This window comes from Mustela nigripes, chromosome 5 (assembly GCF_022355385.1).
Source record: "Mustela nigripes isolate SB6536 chromosome 5, MUSNIG.SB6536, whole genome shotgun sequence".
Classification (NCBI taxonomy): Eukaryota; Metazoa; Chordata; class Mammalia; order Carnivora; family Mustelidae; genus Mustela; species Mustela nigripes.
In genome coordinates this window covers 13,070,893-13,094,533 of record NC_081561.1, presented here as the reverse complement: position 1 = coordinate 13,094,533, position 23,641 = coordinate 13,070,893, and the positions used below count along the sequence as shown (strand labels likewise).

Sequence of the window (23,641 nt, the reverse complement as noted above, 5' to 3'; positions counted from 1 at the left end):
TTGTCCCAACTTAGGATCAACCAGAGAAAGCCTCACATGGCTAACTGACAATCGCTGGGATCACACAGGATGCCCCATTTCTAATTAGTCTCCCTACAGCTTTCCCGTGCCCGTAGCCTTCGGTGAGGGCATGCCTGAAGCACTGCCTTTCCCCCTGGATCAGCCGATCAGCCGTTCCCACTCCTCCATCTGCCTTTGATCTCAACGGAGGGTGGCTCTCCTGCATAGCAAGTTCGGAATAAACTGCCTTTGCATTTGTGATGTGCTTGGTCTTCACTTGTTTCCGCACACTGAAAGAATAAAAAGGGAATAAAGAATCAAAACAGGAGTCTTCCACTGCAGACAGATAGCTTGGGTGGGTGGGGTGGCATCGTCCTGGGCTCCAAGGTCTCCCACAGGCGGGGACCTTACAACCCTGGAGGAGTGAGCGTCCCAAACAATAACCGCCAGGACAGAGGGAATAAGAGGGTAGAGAGATCCTCCGGACCAGGGGTGGACCGGAGGAGTTAGAGAACGGACGCCGGAGGCGTGCGTCGCGGTACGAGGACCTGAGCCTCCTACCACAGACGCTTCGGCTCTTTAAACAGTCCCGGTCTCGCAGCGGGAGAGGAGCTTCCGCGCATGCTCTGTACGCACGCGCACTCTCGGCACCGCCCCTCGGGCGGGTACTCAACGTCACGTCCGGCGACGGCGGCAGCGGCGGCGGCGGCGGCGGCAGCAGTGGGGGCGCGTCCGTGTCCTTGGCGGCCCTCACGTCACCCTCCTGCCCGCCGGCGGGTCAGCGCGCTGGGCCTGGTTTCCGCTTAGTGTCAACCCGGGTGTGGTTTCCACTACTTAGAGGTGAAGCGTGATAGGGAGAATGGGACCTGGGGTCGTTTGCATTTCCTGAGGTGGACGCTCCGGGGCCGGAGTGTCGCTGACCGAGTTTCCTCCAGGACCCGTGTGCCGCTGTCGTGGAACCCGAGAATGGCCCGTTCTGAGGCAGCGGGCGTCGCATCCCCCCTGCAGCTGTTTGGCGGCCGCTTTTAAACGAGTCCCCGAATTCGTTTAGCGTTTTAGTGCTATGATTTGGGGTTTAAAAAAAAAAAGTTTGGTCCTCAAAGCTCAGAATTCTTGAGAATTTCTCATTTTAAACCATTCCTCCTCTTTCCTGTGACGGAAGGGGCTCAGAGCGTATCTTTTCAATAAGACCGTGGCTGTCCGGAACTGCTCAGGATTTCTAAAACCTGAGGTTTATATATATGTGTATATATATGTTACTTTTTTTTTCTTTTGCTTCGAGGTTTTAAGCATTTGAGTCAAGCTGTGCAGTACTTCCTGAAAAATGTGTCACATTTTGTTCTTAAAATGCCAACCCGATTTGACCTTTTCCTGATGACGAACTGAATTTTATGAACTCTGTTTTATGAAGTTCATTGGGAAAGAACCAGAGACCACTGAACTTTTTGAATTCTGATGCCACATTTTAAGTCCTGATTCCTTCTCCAGCTTTATGGCATCACTGGAGGACAGGCTAATTAATGTTCCTGCCCCTCTTCTCCTTTACAATTTACTGCTGTTAATCTGTGGTGGGTTCTGAATTTTGGTAATTGTATTCGATAATATTGTGTTTAAAGTGAGGAACTTACTTACCGCCTTTTACTTGATAGCTTGGTTTTTCACTTACAAAATGCCCGTTCAAAAATAATGGCGAAGCAAAAGATTTAAGTCCCCTGGAATCCTATTCCCTAAAGATAAGCCATTGCCAACATTTTAGCATATAGTATAATTTTTTAATGCAGAATAATTGTAAAGCAAAGAATCCCAGTGGATACTGTTTGGTAACCCCTTTTGCTTGACATCTTGTCTGTCTTCATATTTCACTAATTGTTTTTTCTTTGAGTGTGTGCAATGGCTAGGAACTCCCATAAATAGTGATTCTAGTCCCTGCACCGTAGGAAATCTAACAGCTCAGAGGACTTTAGTTTTATGGGTTGGTTTTTGGCCAAGGAGCATAGGTGAGGTGGTGGTAGTTGTTTAAAAGGAGATATTTAATGTTGATTCCTATGCAAGGGCAGCCCGTTTGTTTTAGTATATTGAATTCATGGAGAAGTTGCAGAAAATCATTGGGGAAAGTCCCAATTCTTCATTCTCTGTTTTTAAGCTCACTCTTTCCCCCTCTCTGATCTCTCTCTCTCTCCCAAGAATGAAACATGACTGAGGACTCTCAGAGAAATTTCCGTTCAGTATATTATGAGAAAGTGGGGTTTCGTGGAGTTGAAGAAAAGAAATCCTTGGAAATTCTCCTAAAAGATGACCGGCTGGGTGAGTTTTACAAGCTGAATTAAGGTGGTTGGGTTTTAGTCATCCCAGCTGTCCAGAAAGAAATGCTGTCTTAAAAGACATTCAGAAGTATTTGTTACCTGATGTATTTTTTTTTAGTTCCAGGTGAATAGTGTATTTTGGGAGAAGTTATGGATTTTTCAAGCTTATATTTTGCCAAGGCCAAGTCAGATGTCTTTGAAAGGTCTCAGGAAGTCAATGGTGTTTTTTTTTCTCATATTTCCCATGTATTTCTTTTCCTCAGTTTTCAGAGGTGTTACTAGCTTCTGGGTAAATTCACAACAACTCTTGGCCATGATTTTTCCTCTATGGAAATACTGGGACTGTGTTATTTATTGACATTTTAGTTTCTTTGTAGTAATAATAAGGTCTGTTCTGTTGACTTGAGTAAAATAAACTGAACAATAGATAAAAATTTTGTATGTGTAGAATGCTTTTAAGATTTCCAAACCATTTCCTACCTGATCTTTGATCCTCACTAGACAGTCTGTGTTTAAAGTATGTCTGGAATTATTCACAAGTAGGGGGATCCGAGGTCCAAGACAGTTGAGGATGGTTTGCTGGAAAATGTAGAGATTTGAGGGCTGACCATGCCACTCACTAGGTATACTAACTGAAGTCACTTAATTGCTTGGAGCTTCAGTTTCTGCATTTTTTTTTTTTAAGAGAAATCTTCATTTATTTGAGAGCGAGAGAGAAAACATGGGCGAAGAGGAGGGGTGGAAGAGAAGCAGACTCCCCGGTGAGCAGGGAGCCTGACTCCGGGTTTGATCCCACATCCCTGAGATCACAGCCTGAGCTGAAATCAAGAATTGGATGCTTAACCGACTGAACCACCTAAGTGCCCCAATTGCTGCGCCCAACAAGCTTTTAGTATGGATTAAATGAAATAAATTCTATAAATAGTACCTACTGCTTGTGTTGTAGGAAACGTAGTAATATATGCAGAAAGCATCACCTACGCCTTGAGGCACTGATTGTTTTTAAATAGCTAGTTGGAGGAACACCTGGGCTAGAAATCAGACCAGCATTGCATTTCCCAGATTCACTGACTAGAGTAGAATTTTTCTGAAGAAATGTTACTCTACTTCAATTTTTAAAAATCAAAATGCACTTTCTTGTGATCAGCATAAAAAGCTTCTAACTAATTTTTTTTTCTTTGTCTAGATATTGAGAAACTTTGTACTTTCAGTCAGAGGTTCCCTCTCCCGTCCATGTACCGTGCGCTGGTATGGAAGGTGCTTCTAGGTATGAGATCAACGGTTGGAAGGCTTCTCTTCAAAAGTGTTGAATGAGGGGATATTCGCCATCTTATCAGTCAGAAAAAAGAGGATTTTTAGGCCCGTTACTGAATATCAGGTCTACTCTCAGGAGACTGAATTACTGCTCACCGTGAACGTGTATGTTTATGAAGGTGACTTCAATAGCCGTACATTCAGTAGGACTCTAAGAATGTCAGTTTAGTCATGACAGAAGGGAAGGTAACGTGTGTTGCTGAAACTAACTGTGGGAAGAGCATCGTATTGGAGAAGAAACTGATCTGGCCTTTACCATCACCTCAGTAACCCCGAGGAAGACCCCTCTAAGTCTCGGCTTTTGCACCTGTAAAATGAGGTTATTGAGCTAAATTGGACTGAGGTCGAAGCTCTCAATACGTTATCGCTGTGATCCCCAGCTGCAGAGGTCTAGCTTCCTAATGAGTGCTCTCAGAAAGAAACAGAAGAGTTTTTACTTCCTAGAAAGCACAAATGGATACATTTCAGTGATGAGTGGCTGAGGGAGAAGAAGAAAGGAACCTGCTCAGTTTCTGTAGAAGAAAAAGTGTATCAGGTGCCACAAGGGACTGACAGCATCCTTTTGAGCCAAGGATTTTTTTCCTATGATGGCTGAGCCTGCTGATGCATAAAACGTCCAGCTATTACCATGCTCCTTTTCTTCCTTTCTTTGAAAAAAATGAGAGTACTCCTAGAATTCTGCTGTGAGATAGGTATTAATATCCCAGTTTTACAGATGAGGACAAAGACCGCAGGCTAGATAATTTTCCTGAGGCCCGGCAGTCTGCAAGTGGCAGAGCTAGGATTTGAGCTTAGGCTGGTAGAGCCCATTTGAAGTAGGAGAGACGGTAGACCTCATTTTCTTTCCAAAATGTATTTTCAGGACTTGAGAAATCTGTAGTCCTGAGTCTGATGATGTAATGTGGAGGCAGCGGGGGGGAGTACAGTCCATATTAGGAAGCACTGTATGATCCCCTTTTTTTGTGCGTTCCGGCAGTCTTTGTGCATTTGTGCTTCTGGTGGGCCACCGTCCAGTTCGTGTCTAGAGAGCAAGTATGAACTATTTTAGTTTTTCCCTGAACATTTTTTTCTTTAATCTTGGTGTTTCTGGTGGCCATAAAAAAAAAAAAAAAAAAAAGCCTTCCAGGGATGTCTTTTAGGTAAAGTGTCAATTCTTTATATTTCTGTTGGGGAAATACTAGGTCTTTTTTTTTTTTTTTTTAAAGATTTTATTTATTTGACAGACAGAGATCACAAGTAGGCAGAGAGGCAGGTAGAAAGAGAGGAAAGCAGGTTCCCTGCTGAGCAGAGAGCCCGATGCGGGGCTCGATCCCAGGACCCTGAGATCATGACCTGAGCTGAAGAAGGCAGAGGCTTAACCCACTGAGCCACGGAGGTGCCCTGGAAATACTATGTCTTAAGAGTTAATAATAGCAGTGGATTCATGGGAGATGTACAGTTGTACTTTGTGACACTTTGTAAGTGCCTAGACTTCATTTATCATGTCTGTTTTTCCCACTTGTCTTTATCAGGTAAGTCTTTGTTATTTTGTAGTAAAGACACTAGGGATTTGGAGCTGCCATGCTGTGTAGGAGACAAGCTAACTCTTCCCAGCACAGGTGTTGATTACTCAGGGACCTTGTCAGGCCTGCTTCCTGATATATTTTAGGTAAATATTGGAAAGAAGTGTTTTAGAACTAGCTCTTACTTTGAGGCTTAACATGGGAAACACTGTGCTGCCTCTAATAGTACGAGGAGGGTTGAATTACAACTGTTTAATCTTTACTAGCCCAGATTTGGAGGACGTTTTAGTGTCTTCCCTTGGGTTTTCCAGAAGCCTGGCACAGAACCGCAAAGCTAAAGTAGATAAAACTTTGTCAGGACAGAGAACATTTAGGTGAGTTAGGTTCTAATGGTAACATGGCATCATGTTAGCTTAAGTCTTTTGAGCTCATCCAACTTCTGTTTTCCAGAATATTCTTTAGAATACTGGATCTGTGGTGCTCTATACCAAGGAGTGATCCTTAGTCATATGTATAGCTTACACTTACACTAGCTTAGTATGTGTTGTGTACTTCCTAGGTACTTTATGTATATTAATTTTTTAGTCATTACAGCAACTGAGATAGGGATTATTAGCCTCATTTTTCAGATGGAGAAGCTAAGGCATAGGGAGACTAAACTGCTGACCATCATCCAGCCAGTTAATTGTAGAGCTAGAGTTCCACCTCAGGAGCTTTGACTCGAGTCCGTGTTCCTATACAGTCTTGCTAAATTTAATGAGGCTGGAATAAGTAAGAGGGTTTTTAAAGAAGATTTTATTTATTCATTTTAGAGAGCGAGAACACGCGTGTGCACGTGTGTGCAGGCAGAGGTGGGGAAAGGGAGAGAGAGAATCCCAAGTAGACTCTGTGCTGAGTGTGGAGCCTGACATCATGACCTGAGCTGAAATCAAGAGTTGGGCACTCAACCAGCTGAGCCACCTAGGTGCCCCTAAGATGTTTTCCTTTATAGCAGAACTTAGAGCCTTGAAAATTCATTGTCACATTTTGCAAATCTGTTTGGTCCTTCGTACCCTTTTTCTCATGCAGACTTTTGGGGCTAGTGTTGTACAAAGAACATTATCCATTCCATTTACCACCTATGACAGCTGAGGAAACAAGTTTCCAGAGAGAAATTCGTGAGAGTCCTGGTGTCATCAGACCTGGGACTAGACAAAAGCCTGTCCTGTTCTCTTTACACTGGGCTTTTTCCATGCCATTTGTTTGTTTAAAAAAAAAAAAAAATAGATTTTTGCCCCAAAGCCTCCTGGGTAAATAGGTTTAGATGGGTTAATGAGCATAAAATGGCATCAAAATGTAATGTAAGGTGGCTTCATCAGCGAAAATGAGAGATTTCTGTGGTCCTGAAGCTAGGCTAGTTTGCTTGTTGTGGAAGAGAAGGATTTGATGAGTTGTTGTCACTAAATACCCCGGACTGGATGGCTTCAACAGTAGTTTATATCCTCATGGTTCTGGAGGCTGAGAAGTCCAGGATCCAGGTGCTGGCTGGTTTGGTTGTTGGTGCTGTAGGCTTCCCTTCTTGGTTTGAGGATGGTCACCTGCCCACTCTGTCCCCACATTGCAGAGCGAGTGAGACTGCAGACTCCAGGAGGTCTTCCTTTTCGCAAAAGGGCTCCAGCTCTGTTGGATCACAACCTCATTTACCCTTAATCACTCCTTATTGGCCTTATCTCCAATTGGAACACTGGGTTTGGGGCTTTAGTATATGAGTTTTTGGGGAAAACAATTTGGTCTATAGCAGGGGCCAAGTGCAAAACCTGGAGATGTGTCTGTAGGAGCCAAGGGAGGCCCCGGGCCAGCAATCATAAATTGAGCGAGTTCATTATGGTAATTGATGTGGTTATTGTTTGGATGGTACACTTATTCAGGGGCTTTATGATGCCCTTTCATTTCTCTTAAATATCAGTGATGCAGATGACATTCAAATATTGGTAGTACTTAAAATTCAAGATTGTTTTATAGAGCGAACTTGTAAAAGAGAATCTGTATGATAACTAACTCTCCATGTGATTCCAGTCTCACTGTGCTGGGCAGTCTTTCACTTGGTTCTCTGTAATCAAGGGATTTGGGTCTGTGTCTCAGTACTTTGCCCATTTTTCTTCCCCCCTCGGTCTCCGTGTAGGGATCCTGCCTCCGCACCACGAGTCCCATGCCCAGGTGATGATGTATCGCAAGGAGCAGTACTGTGATGTCCTTCATGCCCTGGAAGTTGTTCGCTTTGTCAGTGATGCCACACCTCAGGTTGAAGTCTATCTCCGCATGTATCAGCTGGAGTCTGGGAAGTTGCCTCGAAGTCCCTCCTTTCCACTGGTTAGTGGTACTTTAGTTTGACACTTGGTTCAACTCTAGACTGTTCTGTCCTGCTGGCCTTAGCATCATATTTTGCCTGAGAAACCAACTTTTCTTCTTTTCTTCTCCTTTTCCTCCTTTTTTGCTTTCCTTCTTTCAGATTTTGGTTCATTTGAGAGTGTACAAGCAGGGAAAGCAGCAGGCAGAGGGAGAAGCAGGCTCCTCTATGGAGCTGGGAGCCTGACGCAGGGCTTGATCCCAGGACCCCAGGATCATGACCTGAGCTGAAGCCAGATGCTTAATGACTGAGCCACCCAGGTGCCCCACTTTAGAAACATTCAGTGGCTCTCCTCTGTGTCTTTATATAACAATTTCCCATCCTTGAACATTTCCATAGCCATCTTGTACCTTTTCTGCCTCGATCCTAAAATCAGCCATTTCTGTTTTTAATAAAGTTTGGTCTTTAGAAACCAAGAACAAGGAACTAGATGTGCATGTTGGTTCTGGTGTGGTGTTGCTTGTAGGGCCTGTCAGCAGAGCTAGGAAATACATATACATTCTGTAAATACATAGAATCGTGTACATTCACAGACATACCTATGTCTGTTTATCTGTCTCTTTATCTCTGAGTGTGAAAAAGCCTCCACTCACGCTGATCCCTCTGATCGCAGTCCAGCACAGGTTCTTCTTGCCCTCACCCTTCTGTGTTTGCCCCTTCCTGTCTGACAGTGGCAAATACGAGAAGGCTCCCCTCAGTACAGTCACTTCTTTGCCCATTCCTCTGGTTGTAAGTAGTAGTGCCAGCTACCTCTTGGCCCTTGCCTACAGACCCAGTGGGCCACCTCCTTTGCCTTGACCGTCCTTGGCCTCAGCCCGACAGGGCCCAACCTGTTTTTAAACTTTTCCTGTTCTACAAACCCTTAACTGTTTACTTGGACTACTTGTTGCTCGTAAAGGGGAGAACGGAAGTTCAGGCAAATGAGTGATTATAGCTCTTGAGCTTTGGCTATTTTTCTGCAGTTTAATGTTCATTATAGGAATTTTAACTTTTTGTGTATGTGGCTGAAACAGTGATTGCTCAGTATCAGGATTTATCTGCAAGCTGTGCTATTCTATAAAAATTGTTTTTTTTAAAGACTGCATTTATTAGAGCATGAGCTGGGGGTAGGGGCAGAGGGAGAGGAAGAAGCAGACTCCCCCCTGAGCAGGGAGCCCAATGGGGGGCTCGATCCCAGGATCCCAGGGTCATGACCCAAGCCAAAGGCAGGTTACTTAACTGACTGAGCTACCCAGGCGCCCCGAAACTTTTATTGCAGTTGGCAACCTACCCATATAGCACTTAGAGTTTTGACTTGTTCTTGCTTTTGAAGTGAATGGTGTGGCTCCCATGGACAGCTCTGAGGTGGTCCACTCATATTAAGTTTATCAAGAGAGACTGACCCTGAAAATAAATAAATTCTGCTTATCTCCGGCAGAGTGCAGTTGGTGATACTCTGCAAGTTTTTAAATGACGTATTAAATTGGTTTAGATTACCTGTTAGTTGAAGAAATGTAAATGATAGGTTATGGTTTCACCTCATCCCTACTTGGCTTACCACACTCCCGCCCAGACACCTTCTCCTCGTCTTGGGCACATGTGCCATCAAAGTGTTGGCTTTGGCTCTGCCACTTCATAACCCCCCAGTCATTAAGCCCCACTCAGCCTCATTAGTATTAGTACATAGCAGAGTGTGTGACAGCTCTCCACACGGCTGGGAGCGTAGTCAAGGATGTTGGTTGTCTTCCCTGCTTCTCAGACTGTCGTGGAGCCAGTGAGAGGCCACGTTCAGGAGTACCCAGCCCAGTGCCCAGTATGGGCTGGGCGTCCAAGAAGGGAGATGGTCTTTCCCTTTTCTTCCTTCTCTCTCTTCCTCTGATACAGTAACTAATGTTTAGAAAAATGTATTTTCTGTGATTCTGTTACTTTTTAAAAAAAATTCATATTGGAATTGAATTTAACATACAGTGTATTACTGGTTTCAGGGGTAGAATTTAGTGATTCATCAGTTGCGTACAACACCTGGTGCTCAGTACATCACGTGCCCTCCTTAATGTCCTTCACTCAGTTACCATCCTTCTGCCCCCTCCCCTCCAGCAACCCTCAGTTTGTTTCCTGTTGTGGTTCTGTTACTCTTGGACATTTTATAGAATATTAAGTTGAATGGAGGCCTAAAATGAAATGCTTTTTAAAAATAGGAATCTTGATTTAATTTGAGCTTTTAAGGGAGACAGATACTTTTCAGTTTCCTTTTTTTACCCCAAAGTCCTTCAGCTTTTAAATCCTAGATGAAAAGTAATGGTTTTTTTCTTTTTTTTTCTTAAAAGAGAGACTGCTTCTGCATGTGTGCATGTGCGTGAGCTGGCGGAGGGGCACAGGGAGAGGGAGAGAATCCCAAGTAGGCTCCATGCCCAATGTGGAACTTGATCCCGTGACCCTGAGATCATGACCTGAGTTGAAATCAAGAGTTGGGCACTTAATTGGCTGAGTCACCTGTGTGCCCCTGAAAATGTAATTTTGTGTGAGATATGGTGTTTGAAAACAAAATGGATTCCCACGTAGATTCTAGTTTTTGTAAGATTACTTTGTTGAAATTTACTTGAGGGTTTATGTTCATATTCTGAGTGTTGACACAAGGTTTGAGAAATGCCATTCTTCTGATTCCTAAAATTCTGATTCTAGGGATATTTTAACTTATCAGGTGCTTAAGACAAAATTCTAAAGGTATGTATGAATGCTTTGAAATAAAATGCTTTTTTTTTTTAAGAAGATGCTTTATTAGTCCTTTTGGAATCATTGAACTTTTGTAAATTACCGTATTTTGTAAATGTCTCCATTTCTTTGTGATGTTTATCACACACTTTTGAAAGAAATTCTCTTTTAGCCTCGGGAATACTTTTGGGTGGAGAGAGTTTGCACCTCGCTTATGATTTATGTTTTCTTTGATGACCTTAAGTGGTGGAAAAATCTGACGAGTCTAAAACCTGGACATTCGTAAGCACTACTGATCCAAATAGATTTCTTTGGTTACCCACCCCTTTCTCTGCCCTGGTCTTCTCTTTAGCGGCAGACTGAGTGCTTTTTGGTTCCACTTTGATTTATTAATGCGGTGTCCTCAAAAGTTAGGGGGTAAGCTCTCATTTTTATGCGAGAAATATGTATTCCTCTCTTCTGCTGGCTCCCTCCCTTTACCAGAGATTTACTGTCTTTTTTAGGAGCCAGAAGATGAGGTGTTTCTCGCCATTGCCAAAGCCGTGGAAGAGATGGTAGAGGATAGTGTCGACTGTTATTGGATTATCCGATCCTTCGTGAACCAGTTAAAAAACAAGTACCGAGAGTCTTTACCCCAGCTGGTAAGTGATGCTCTTTTTGGCTCTTGGGGGGTAGGGTGAGTAGTGGTGATGGGGAAATATCCTTGCTTCCTGGTGCTGCTACAGTTACGAGTGGACCCTCTATGGTAAGAGCCAACAAGTATTTTCCGTAAAAGATCAAGTAGTAAATATGTCCATGTTGGTGGGCCAGATGGTCTCTGTGTCTCTCTTGCAAACACTCAGCTCTGCTACTATTGCACAGAAGCGGCTGCTGACAGTGCATGAAAGAATGGTGGTGGCTGGGTTTGGCCTGCTGCATTGCCACAGTTGGCAGCCCCTGCTCCTTTCCTTATCCTGGTCTAGAATCTACTGGCTTTATCTAGAATTGCCTCTGAATTAGTTAAGGTTTGAATTTGGCTGTATGTAATGGAAAGCCCAAATGTCTGAAGCTTTATTTTTTTCTCTCATGTAACCAAAAATCTAGAGGTAAGGCAGTCCAGAGCTGGTGCCACAGTGCCACGATGTCAGTGGGGACCCAGGCTCCTGTCCTTTCGGGCCAGCATTTTTAGGTGTGATCCTTCCTCTTTTGCTCACAGCTGGATGCTGGAGTGACAGCCGTGACCTCCGTGTTCTAGGCAGGTAGGAAGGGAAGGGCAAAGACAAAAGTGAAGGAGTGGAAGGAACAGCCAGGCAAAAGTGTCTCCCTTGGACAGACTTTCCTTGTGCCTATCTGTTAGTGGCAGGACTGTGGCCCCTGGCCACCTCTGTCTGCAGCAGAGGCTAGGAAATGGGGGTGTGGCTTTGTTTTAGCCAGACATGTTGTGATCTTTAAACTCGGATTCTGTTAGTGAAGGAGAGGTGAACGGCTGCGAGGGAGGCAGCCTGCTGGGGGGCTGCCATGCTCTGACTCGGGAGTACAGAGAGCGGCGTGGCACCTGCTTCCTCAGCAGAAGCCTGTGGTTCCTTGCCGTTCTGTTTTTCTCGTTTTTTTCCCTTTATTTCTCTCCTTTAAAAATGAATGTCTTTTTTCTTAAATTGTTGAGTTGTTTCATTTGGAAATTCTCTTGAGAGCAGTAACTGAGATCGTGGCTTTGGGGCCAGGTGAGGGGCGCCGATGAAGTTCGATGGAGCCCTGAGGATCCCTGTGCTAATAACTGCAGTCACCAGGGCGGTTGGCAGGAGGACTCTAGCTTTGTAGGTAGAGCACTGATACAGGAGTGTTTTATAGATTTCAATTATGTAAAATTTGATTTTCAGAATTTTAAAATTTAATCCACTTAGTTGATTTCAATAAAGACAAGCTTGGCGATGGAAGCATAATGTTATTTGCTTAATTAATTAGATCAAGAGGTCCAGATTATACCATGATTTAATTAGCTTTTCTTATTTAGTATTGAAGGAAATTCTGTAGCATTTTGCTAGTTTATGTTTAAAGAACTCCTTTTTTAAAAATTTTTAAAATTTTTTATTAACATGCAATGTATTATTAGCCCCAGGGGTACGGGTCTGTGTATCGCAAGGTTTACATACTTCACAGCACTCACCATAGCACATACCCTCCCCAATGTCCATAACCCCACCACCCTCTCCCTGCCCCCGGCAACCATCAGTTTGTTTTGTGAGATTAAGAGTCTCTTACAGTTTGTCTCTCTCCCGATCCTATCTTGTTTCATTTATTCCTTTCCTACCCCTCAACACCCCACGTTGCCTCTCAACTTCCTCGTATCTGGGATTTCATATGATAATTGTTATCTAATTGACTTATTTCGCTAAGCATAATACCCTCTAGTTCCATCCAAGTCATCACAAATGGCAAGATTTCATTTCTTTTGATGGCTGCTTAGTATTCCATTGTGTATATATACCCCATCTTCTTTATCCATTCATCTGTTGATGGACATCTAGGTTCTTCCCATAGTTTGGCTGTTGTGGACATTGCTGCTATAAACATTGGGGTTCACGTGCCCCTTCGGATCACTACATTTGTATCTTTAGGGTAAATACCTAGTAGCACAATTGCTGGGTCGTAGGGTGGCTCTATTTTCAACTTTCTGAGGAATCTCCGTGCTGTCTTCCAGAGTGGCTGTACCAGCTTGCACTCCTACCAACAGTGTAGCAGGGTTCCCTTTTCTCCGCATCCTCGCCAGCATCTGTCATTTCCTGACTTGGTAATTTTAGCCATTCTGACTGGTGTGAGGTGATATCTCATTGTGGTTTTGATTTATATTTCCCTGATGCCGAGTGATGTGGAGCACTTTTTCATGTGTCTGTAGAAATGTCTCTTCATGTCCTCTGCCTGTTTCTTGATTGGATTATTTGAAGAACTCTTTATTTTTTAAAGAATCCTTTATTTTTGATAACACAAGTAATAAGTATATTCTTGGAGTATTAGTCTGAATGAATCCAGTGTTCCTATAGATCTGTACATCCTCATCCCCCACTTTCTTAGAAATCAACACTGTCCTTAGCTGGGTGTATATCCTAGCCTGTCTTATGTACATTAGGTTGGGTGGAATCCAGCCACATCTACACATATATACATATATATACATGCACATGTGTACACAATACACATACATGCATTTGATGACTTATATTTTTTGTATATATAACTTAAAAACCCCCATAAATATGAGATCATTGATACAGCTTGACAGTTTTTTTTAAAAATCTCGATGTCTTGGAGCACGTTCCAAGTCTGTGCAGATCAGTAGTATTCCACCCTGACTTCTGTTAGAACCACCTGGGAACTTTTAACAAGTTATCAGTGCCTTTCCTCCACCCAAACCCATTAAGTCAGAATCTCTGGGGGTAGGTGGGGCCCAGAATTCTATTTTTTTAAAAAAGTTTCAGGTTGGGGCGCCTGGGTGGCTCAGTGGGTTAAGTCTCTACCTTCAGCTTGGGTCATGATCTCAGGGTCCTGGGATCGAGCCCCGCATGGGGCTCTCTGCTCGGCGGGGAGCCCACTTCCCCCACTCTCTCTGCCTGACTCTGCCTACTTGTGATCTCTGTCTCTCTCAAATAAATAGACAAAATCTTAAAAAAAAAAAGCTTCAGGTGATTCTGAAATGTGGCTAGGGTTGAGAGCTACTCCTTTAGAACTACGTTTTTTCCCCTCTTAAAAGTGTGTTCATATTATTTCCTGTTAAGAATTCTGCCATGTTTTAATATGCCAGCTCCACGTTGACAGTCTGCTTGCCTTTCTGCCTGAGCCTTTCTATATACTTGAGTGTTTCTGCAGGGCAGGTCCCTTTTAGGGGATTGCTCCATTGAAAGGAGATGTATTTAAAGTTTTTAATTGCCAGGCTGCTCACCCGGAAGGCATACTGATTTTGCTTCCCCCAACAGATAAGATTTCCTATTTTCCACTCCATTGCCAATACTTGATAGTATCAGTTTCTTAAATTTTTGTTAATCTGATAGTGAAAGTGGTATCTTAGTTTAGTTTACATATCCTTATTTTCTAGTGAAGCTGAGCAGCTTTGCATATATTTGTTGGTGATTTCTATTTGTCCACCTCTCTATCTTGTTTGCATCTTTATTTGTAAGAACTCTTGATATACTCGGGATATTAATCCTGTGTTGCATATGTTGGCAGTCTTTTCTCCCTGTATGTTGTATAGAGATTTTTAAAGCTCTGATTTAATCAGATCTGTCAATATTTTGTTTTTTGGAGTTAGGAAAACCTTTTCTAACTCCAAAATAAAACGCAGGTTTAAAAAAAAAACTTTCCTCTAACTTTTAATGTTTAAACATTTTATTTATTTTAATATGTTTAAAAAAAATGTTTTTTAGAGAGGGGAGAGTGCGCTCAAGCAAGAAGGAGTGGGGGTTGGGTGGGAGGGCAAAGGGAGAGAGCATCTTAAGCAGACTCTACACCCAGCATGGAGCCTAAAGTGGAGTTCGATCCCACAACCTTGATCATGACCTGAGCCAAAATCGAGAGTCAAAGGCTTAACTGAGCCACCCACATGCGTCTATATTGAAACATTTTAAAATTGAGTTCTTTAATTTGTGAGGGATTTGTGTATGTTTGGTATTGACACAAGTTTGACCTTGTTTCTTTGTTAACTGTAATAAACCTTCAGTCAGCCTCCTAGTCTTCCCCTTTTGGTTTGATGTTATTAAGCTCATGCTTCATGCCAGGAAGTTTACTTTTTAATGAAAACTTAATTTTAGCACACCTCTTTGTTTTTATAGACAAGGAAACTGAAGCACAGAACAGTTAAGTAACTTGCCCAAGGTCACACGGTAGTAAGCAGTAGAACTACCTACCAGGTAACACTATCTTTCGGTTTATTCTTTTCTTCACAGATTTGAAATCTAATCATATACTAGATTTCTGTATATATTTGTATCTCTTTCTGGGCTTTTCCCCCATCAAGCTATTTGTATATTCCTGGGCCAGTACCATATAATTTATTTAATATAGCTTCCTCATATGTTTTGGTAGGTGGTAAGGAAAATTCCTTCATATTATTGCTGTTTCAAAAGTGCCTTGGCTTTGCTTCAACTCCAGTTTCTTTTTAGAAATGAATTTTCAATCAGCAAAATGCTAAATGCCCCCAAACCTTAATTTCTTCATCTTTAAAAAAGGTTTAATTAATTAATTTATTTTTTAAAAGATTTTATTTGACAGAGTGAAATCACAAGTAGGCAGAGAGGCAGGCAGAGAGAGGAGAAAGCAGGCTCCCTGCCAAGCAGAGAGCCCGATGCGGGGCTCCATCCCAGGACCCTGAGACCATGACCTGAGCCGAACGCAGAGGCCCAACCCACTGAGCCGCCCAGGCGCCCCAAGAGGTTTATTTTAATATGGACATTATAGTACCTAGCACATAGTTTTAAATAGTTATGAAGTTATTTTTTTATTTTTATTTTTATTATTTTTTAAAGATTTTATTTATTTGACAGACAGATCACAAGTAAGCAGAGAGGCAGGTAGAGAGAGAGGGGGAAACAGGCTCCCCGCTGAGCAGAGAGCCCGATGCGGGGCTCAATCCCAGGACCCTGGGATCATGACCTGAGCCGGAGGCAGAGGCTTTACCCACTGAGCCACCCAGGCGCCCCTGAAGTTATTTTTTTAAAGTTCTTTAGAATATGTAAGAAAAGTTAAGTTTCCTTTTTGTTGCTATTTGATTTACTGATTTACGTGAACATTTCTCTTTAAGCTGTTCTTAGTTTCCCATAACATTTTTATTACTGTGGTTAGTGGATCTCTTCTTCCTAGCTTCTTGTTAGAGTTTTTATAATCTTGTCTATCATTTTCAAGTTTTTGTGGTTTTACCAACGAAATTGGTTATCACAAAGCATAGCTTGTTTTATCATCCTTGGGAAATATACATGTAATGGGCAGTAATGGGTTTTTGGCAGGACAAGAAGATGAGACTCTGGTGGTGACACATTTATTATGTCATTATATTCTGATTGATAGGGTTACATCACAGCTTCTCCTCTCCTTATAAGCTTTAGGAAATGTTGCTCTCTGATGAGTCCTGTCTTTGGCAAGAATAGAATCCAACTTCATACTGTCTCCTGGACAGCCTCTCTGGTTAATCTCTTTCCAGAGGAGACCATCTTTAAGCCATCTTGGGCTTAATTGTGTTTAATCATTAAAGTGAGTGAACTTTCTTTCATTGCCATTCATCTGCTTTTTAAAAGCTATCCTAAAAAGGTTTTTTTTTTTTGGTTTATGTTTTTTAAATAAACACTATTAACAGCCTCTTCCTAAGTTCAATATTAATTCCTCTCAGAGTGCTTAAGTCTCTTTTTGTCAAGTTTTGCCTTCTGTTATGTTTTCTTCATAAAGTAAGAATTTGAGAGTCATGGAAATATTGGAAATAACCTAAAAGTTTAGCTGTAAAATATAATCTCATCTACCATTTGCTGTATACTAAAACTTAAAAGCAATGTAAATATTATCTCTTTCCACTAGAAAAGTATATATACATTATATATTTATATTCACTATCTTTCTTAGATTTAGTAATAGCATATGATAACACATTTTTCTCTACCCTGGTGTTTTCACCTGATACATGCTAGAAATCATGCCATAAGTAATACAGTTGTCTCTTGAACAGTGCTGAAGTTAGGGATGCTAAGCCGCCACCCAGTTGGAAATCACGTATAACTTTTGACTCCCTAGAAACTTTAACTACTGTACCCTACTGTTGACTAGAAGCCTTACCAAGAACATAAACAATCTATTAACACATATTATATATTTTGTGTGCTTTAGGTATTACCATATTCCTATAATAAAGGAACCTAGAAAAAAAAGTTATTAAGAAAATGATAAGGAAGAAAATATACATTTATCATTAAAACATTTACATACCAATGGGCCCATGTAGTTTGAACTCCTTTTCAAGGGTCAGCTGTATAGAGAGCCATTCCTTATTCCTTTTCACAGCTTCATACTACTCCACTCTGTGTATATGCTTTTGTTTAATCGACCTGTTCTCTATTGGCCACTTAGGATGTTTCCAGTCTTTTGTTATTAGACACGGTGTTACGGATTAATAGCTTTGTGCATATACCTTTTCATTGACTTACCAGTATATTCGGGGGATATGTTTTCTAGAAATAGGTTGACTGGATCAAAGGGTAAAGGCATATGTTATTTTGCTAGATATTTCCAAATTCCCCTTCATAGATCTCATCCTCTCAACCAGAGAATGAGATAAGTTTCCGTACAGTTTCTCTTGCCAACATGGTGTATTATTTTTGCCAGTCTGATAGGTGAGAGAGAGATGATAACTTCAGTTTGGCTTTTTTTTTTTTTTAAAGGGTGAAATTTTTTTCATTGATTTTTAAAATTTTAATTCTGCTATAGCTCACATACAGTGTTGTATTAGTTTCAGGTGTGCAGTGTAGTGATTCAGCAGTTCCATATGTTACTCAGGGCCCCTCATGGTAACTGTACTCTTAATCCCTATTGCCTGTTTCCGCCATCCCCTCAATTCCCTTCTGGGAACCGCCAGTCCTCTGGAGTTAAGATTCTGTTTCTTGGTTTGCCTCCCTCTTTCACCCTATGTTCATCTGTTTTGGTTCTTTTTTGTTTGTTTTTAGATTTTATTTGTTTGACACAGAGAGCACAAGCAGGGGAGCTGCAGTGGGAGAAACAGGCTCCCCACTGAACAGGGAGCCTGATGTGAGGTGTAATGTAATGTATACTGGAAAACAGTTAGGTGCTATGCAGCCTGTATATTATCAGTAGCTATCTTTGGGTAGTAGGAGTTTAAGGGCTTTTTATATCTTTCTTTATTCCTTACTGCATTTTTGAGATTTCTTAAAATGAACATGTTATAAGTCAGGAAAAAAGATTTAGAAAAATTTAAGAATGGAAGGAAGATGTACATTGAGTGATTATCAAGATGTTGATTAGCATACTTCAACATTTCATTTAATTCATGATATTCACTTGGTTATTCAGCAATATTATATATATACATATATATGTATATATATAAAGATTATTTATTTATTTATTTATTTATTTATTTGACAGAGTTCACAAGTAGGCAGAGAGGCAGGCAGAGAGAGAGGAGGAAGCAGGCTCCCCTCTGAGCAGAGAGCCCGATGCAGGACTCGATTCCAGGACTCTGGGATCACAACCTGAGCCGAAGGCAGAGGCTGAGCCATCCAGGTGTCCCACACTCATCTGTATCTTACTTGTTATTTGTATTGAGTTTTGGGTGAGATTTTCTTTGCTATGAAACATAATATATATATATATGTGTGTGTGTTTACCCATGTCAGTTTGGAAAAAACATTCCACTGGCAGAACCAACCAGAATTCTACATAGGGTTTTAGAGGTGAAAGGTGAGATCAAGAGCCCTTTGACAACTTGGACTTTGGAGAAAATTTCCTGTTTTTGAGAGCTATGTGGAGTATTCTTGAGAAGCTCTAGGAATTATTTAATAGTGTAGGAAAGTCAGTTTAACAGAAAAAATTAGAGCTCCTTGAAAGAGGGGAAAACTGGGCCCAATATTAATATGTGGGCCTCCCTGCCTGGCTGGCTCCCGTCATTCTGTGTAAGCCGGCTCAGATGTCACCTCTCCAGGAAATCGTGGCCTTATAAAGCCTGGGTTCGGATTCCCACCTCGATGTGTCCAACATCAGGTGCTTACCCCACGAGAGCTTTATTACAAGTTTGTCTCAAGCAGATTGTATGCTCCCTGAAGGTGGGGGACATTATGTCAGTATGTTTTCATTTACTCTTCTGTATGTAGCATAGGGTTTGGCTATAGCGAACATTCTAAGAGTTAGGAATTACCTCTTTGGGAGAGATGCAGAAATTTAGTAAAAGAAACATTTGCATTTGCTTAGGTGATATGGGATGTCATTGTGTTTTTCTGAATAGGGAATACAGACTTCAGGGTTTGACTCCCAGGCACCGTTCTTGGCCAGTGGACCCTAGATATAGCAGCTTGTGCCAGGCGGGTTTGGCTGGTCTGGTGCTGTCTTGGTTAGCTCTCCCAGGCTTCTGGAGTTGGCTGCTGCTTAACCTTTCATGGGAGAGGCTACCAGATGGAACCCAGGTGCTTTGTGCCCCCCATGTGATTTCTCTGCCTCCTGAGACTTCTCCTGCACTTGTGGTACCGAGTGCCTTCTCTGGATGTCTCCGTCGTAGGGGTGTCTTTGGCGTGGTGCCCAGTAGTGCTTGGCATAGGTGTGCTCTGGACTGGTGGGCCCTTTTCATATCCAGCTCTTTTTGTTGCATTCTTCTGGACTCCCTCTCCCCACTTGAATCCCACTCTGTTTCTTTGTCTAACTCTTTCCCCTTCTCCCAGTGTATCATGTACTGTTCTGGAGCAGCCAGGAGTGTCACAGGCCTTTCTTAGTTCCCCAGAACAATTGAATTTTGCTTTGGACTTTTGCTTTGGCTGTGGAACCTTGTTAGTGCTGTTAGGGGGAACAAGAGTTCGGTTTTGCTGGCTCCTGGCCTGGAAAACCCCTCAGTCCCACCTCGCTGGTTGCTCTGGTCGGTGCTGACCTAGGAACTTTGCGTCACTCATGACTTGGAGGAGTCTGAAGTTTTGTTTTCTAGCACTTGCTGCATTCAGCATGTACATTCAATTCGTCTTATTCATCGCAGGCTGTGAGATTGGGTAATGTTATGTCAGAGGAAACGAGTAATCTCTCTTCCTGTTTAATCATTAGCCAAAGGCTTTTGAACAATACTTGAATCTGGAAGACAGCCGTTTGCTGAGTCATCTGAAGACGTGTTCTGCGCTGTCCAAACTTCCTTACGATCTCTGGTTCAAGAGGTGCTTCGCGGGGTGCTTGCCTGAATCCAGTTTACAGAGGCAAGTATCACTTCCAGAGATGGCCAGAGGCCTGAAGGCACAGAAGGATCCTAGTTTCTCATGTGCTTGTCCTTCAGTGTATGAATCTACTTTAGGATAATACCAGTAATTTGAAGCTAACTTCCCTGGCAGGCGACAGAGCAACTTGATTCTACTTATTTATGCACTTAGAAGTGCCAGAATATTAGTAATGTTAATGTAACATGAATAAAAATTAATGTTGATGCTAGAAAGATTAGAATATGCAATTAGAAAACTTGAAGGCCCTCAGTCTGATAGATGATGTACACTATTCACGTCTGAAGCCATCTCCAGGAGCTTCTATTGGTCTAGGCTTTTCCAGAAATGTGGCAGATCCTGATCTGGAGGAAGTCTTCCTATTTCTTAGTTCTGTCGTGACATTTTTAAAGTAGCTAAAGGCAGGCAGAGAGATCAGGGACTCACACTCTGCTTTCATTCATTTCAGACGTATTGCTGGCATCTCAGAGTCCTGCTCCTCCCTCTACCCCAAGACTGTATGAGGTAGTTGGGAAGAAAGGTGACATGCAGAAAACAGCACAAGACAGTCCATGACTAAGCACATAGAGTGCAACACCAACTTTAAGGGAATAGGAATGATCAGAATAGGTTTTTTTAGAGTGGTTGCAGATTCCTAACTAGCCTCTTAAGCTCTTTTTAAAAAAATTTTTATTTTTAGAGTGAGAGTGGGCATGAGGAGGCTTTCCTGCTGTGTAGGGAGCCTGATGCGGGACTTGATCCCGGGGCCCTGAGATCATGACCTGAGCCGAAGTCTGGTGCTTAACCCACTGAGCCACCCAGGCACCTCCTAGTTCCTTTAGTTCTAGAGAAGTTTTAGGAATTTGAGCCACTGGAAAATGAAATTGCATTGATCTCATTTCATATGCTGCTTTTGTTATTCCTTAGTACTTAATGATTAGATTAGCATTACACAATATTAATAAAATGACACTTTGGTCTAAGACTTTCCTTCCCTTAAATGTCAGGTTTAAAACATTAGGGAATGGGTGTCTGGTAGATCCCTTAAAGAGCAAGTACTCTTTAGTGATCATTCGTTTTTCCCTTGCAGTGCTGATTGTGAAATATGTTTCAAATAGCTGATTTGTTGTGTTTTTGCTTTTCTGATGATTATTTCATTATAGCTTTTCTCTGAAGTTTATACTTAAAAGGAGTAATTTGATTTAATTTTATAATTTGAGATGTTTAGCTAAACAAAATTCAAACTCAATTTTATTATATCTTTTTTTTTTTTTTTTTTTTTTTTTGTAGGGTTTGGGATAAAGTTGTAAGTGGATCCTGTAAGATCCTAGTTTTTGTAGCTGTGGAAATTTTATTGACCTTTAAAATAAAAGTAATGGCTCTGAACAGTGCAGAGAAGATAACAAAGTTTCTGGAAAATGTAAGTGTTCTTTTTTAAAATTTGATTTTGAATCTAGAAAGGAAGTCCGTTTAGCAAGCCAGATTTTCCTACTGCATTCTTTCTCTGATATTTTTACCTTAAAAGAAACCCTTTTTCCCCTTGGAAAAATTTAGCTTAAAGTTGGTCTGTGGGTTATAATTTGCATCCTCTCTGTGTGGGATGACGGGCTGAGTAGTGAGACTGTTATCGGGAGTGTGTGTGGTTAGGCCACAGTCTTATCGCCTGACCACCAGGAGGCTTGCTGAGAAAAGGAAGAGGTGAGATCTGTCATGTGAGGTCGAATAATCCTTCTTCGTGGAAAAAGGAAGCTTGGTGTTTTGGGGATTTTGTAAGCCCTTTCATTGGTGTTACTATCTCTGGCAGAATCCCAGTTGGGTTTGTTAATGTGCGTAAGTGTATACTTAGTGCGTGCAGGGAAAGGTCTAAATGAATCTCTGAGTATCTTAGAGTACCCTTAACCAGGAGAGAGGTAGAGGAGATTTATGCCGGGATGAATTTCACTGGACCCAGAATCTCTTCTTTTTAATTGGTCACTATTAACATTTGAATAGTGGCTCAGTAAATAGTAAGTACCAGTGAATGTGAGGTGAATACAAGAGTCCTCTGTTCCCGGCTGACAGTGCCAGGGCCCCGCCAAGTCTTCTTCACGGGGTCTCCCACGGAATCCCAAACAGCCCTAGGAAGAGCGGCTTCATCTGCCTCATTTTAGAGCTGGGATCTGAACTCCGGTAGCCTGGGTAGCCTGCCCAGGAGCACACGGGAAAGCGCAGGCTTGAAACCCGGGCAGTCTGACCAGAGCTCCTTGGCGTGTCCTCCGTGGCCGGCAAAACGGAGATCCGGGCCGCGGCCTTTCGCACGATTGCTTTCTGCCCTGCCAAGTCGTGAGAACTCTGATGGGGTGGGGGCCACATAAGTGCTATGGCACAGCGAACGAGGGAGACAAGGAAGTTATACATACTTGCGGTTTCATGATGACTGCTTTGCTTGTCTGCAGATTCCCCAGGACAGCTCGGACGCGATAGTGAGCAAGGCCATCGACTTGTGGCACAAGCACTGTGGGACCCCTGTGCACTCAGCCTGATGGCTTCCGGCGCACGTGGCCTGCGGGGCCACCCTCAGCAGGGACGCCGCCTGCTACACTCACGGAAAAGGCTGTTCTTGCTTTGGTGCTCAAAGCATCATTTTTTCCCCCAGTAAGGTTATTTAAGATACTTGGTGACGTTGTGTTTGGAGCGGCAACTTGTAGTTACCCAGAAGTACAGAACTCAGCTCCGAACAGCCGTTAAAAGGGTTATTCCAACAGTACCTCCCCATTCTCCACACATCGACCAGGGAGGGTGGGTGCTTTGATAGGCAAGCCTGCCCCACTCCTCTCTAATTAGCACCATGCTCGTTCCTTGCTAAGACTATTTCTGGAATAAAGAACAACTTCCTTTTGTTGACAACTCCAAGTCGGCTCTCTCCTTGATGCAGTGCTTGTTTAAGCTGTCTGCTTTCTGAGGCTTCATCTTGCCAAATAGGTTTCAATAAAAGCCTTACATTTTTTTTTCTCTGTGTCAGTCAGAATGAAAATTATTGAACAAAATATGTCTGCATTTACCTGCTTTTACCTACCTGCATTTATCTACCTATCTCTCACCAGAGAGAATACTTGCGGATGTCTTGCCAGACTCATGCTTTTTCCTGATGAGTCATTAAATGTTGGGTGGGCTCTAGGAGCACCCTGCCACCCAGCATTGGAATGGGAGAACTGGCAGGCTAAGGCTAATAGCTAATGCCCCTGGGCCCTGTTGTGCCACATAATGGTTACTGTTGATTGGACAGTTGTAGGCTTTGAGACCGGTGATTGAGAGGAAGCCCTTTGTTCAAGACATTCAGCTGTCGGACCTGCAGAAGCCTGAGTGGTGAGTTGGTTCTCTACCCAAGCCACCCCTAGAAGAGGAGGGAGACCTTGAAATTATGCAGTTAGAGTTTGGAGAATCCTTTCCCTCCCTAATATGTAAAATAACTGTTGACAAAGAAGTCAGAGTGAATGGAATTGTTGAAGCCAGCTGGTACTTCTGTATAAGTAACATATCCAAGAGTATTTCATTTTT

General features: G+C 42.4%; 1 protein-coding gene across 1 annotated transcript; it reads left to right on the top strand.

The window, feature by feature from the left end:
- The first annotated feature begins 683 nt into the window (after positions 1-683).
- TBC1D7 (TBC1 domain family member 7) lies at positions 684-23,104 on the top strand. Its single transcript, XM_059399456.1, has 8 exons — positions 684-840; positions 2,185-2,304; positions 3,490-3,570; positions 7,281-7,468; positions 10,700-10,837; positions 19,962-20,107; positions 21,395-21,524; positions 22,540-23,104. The coding sequence occupies exons 2-8, from the start codon at positions 2,193-2,195 to the stop codon at positions 22,624-22,626; spliced, it is 882 nt and encodes a 293-aa protein (XP_059255439.1). The 5' UTR covers positions 684-840; positions 2,185-2,192; the 3' UTR covers positions 22,627-23,104.
- The last annotated feature ends 537 nt before the right edge of the window (positions 23,105-23,641 follow it).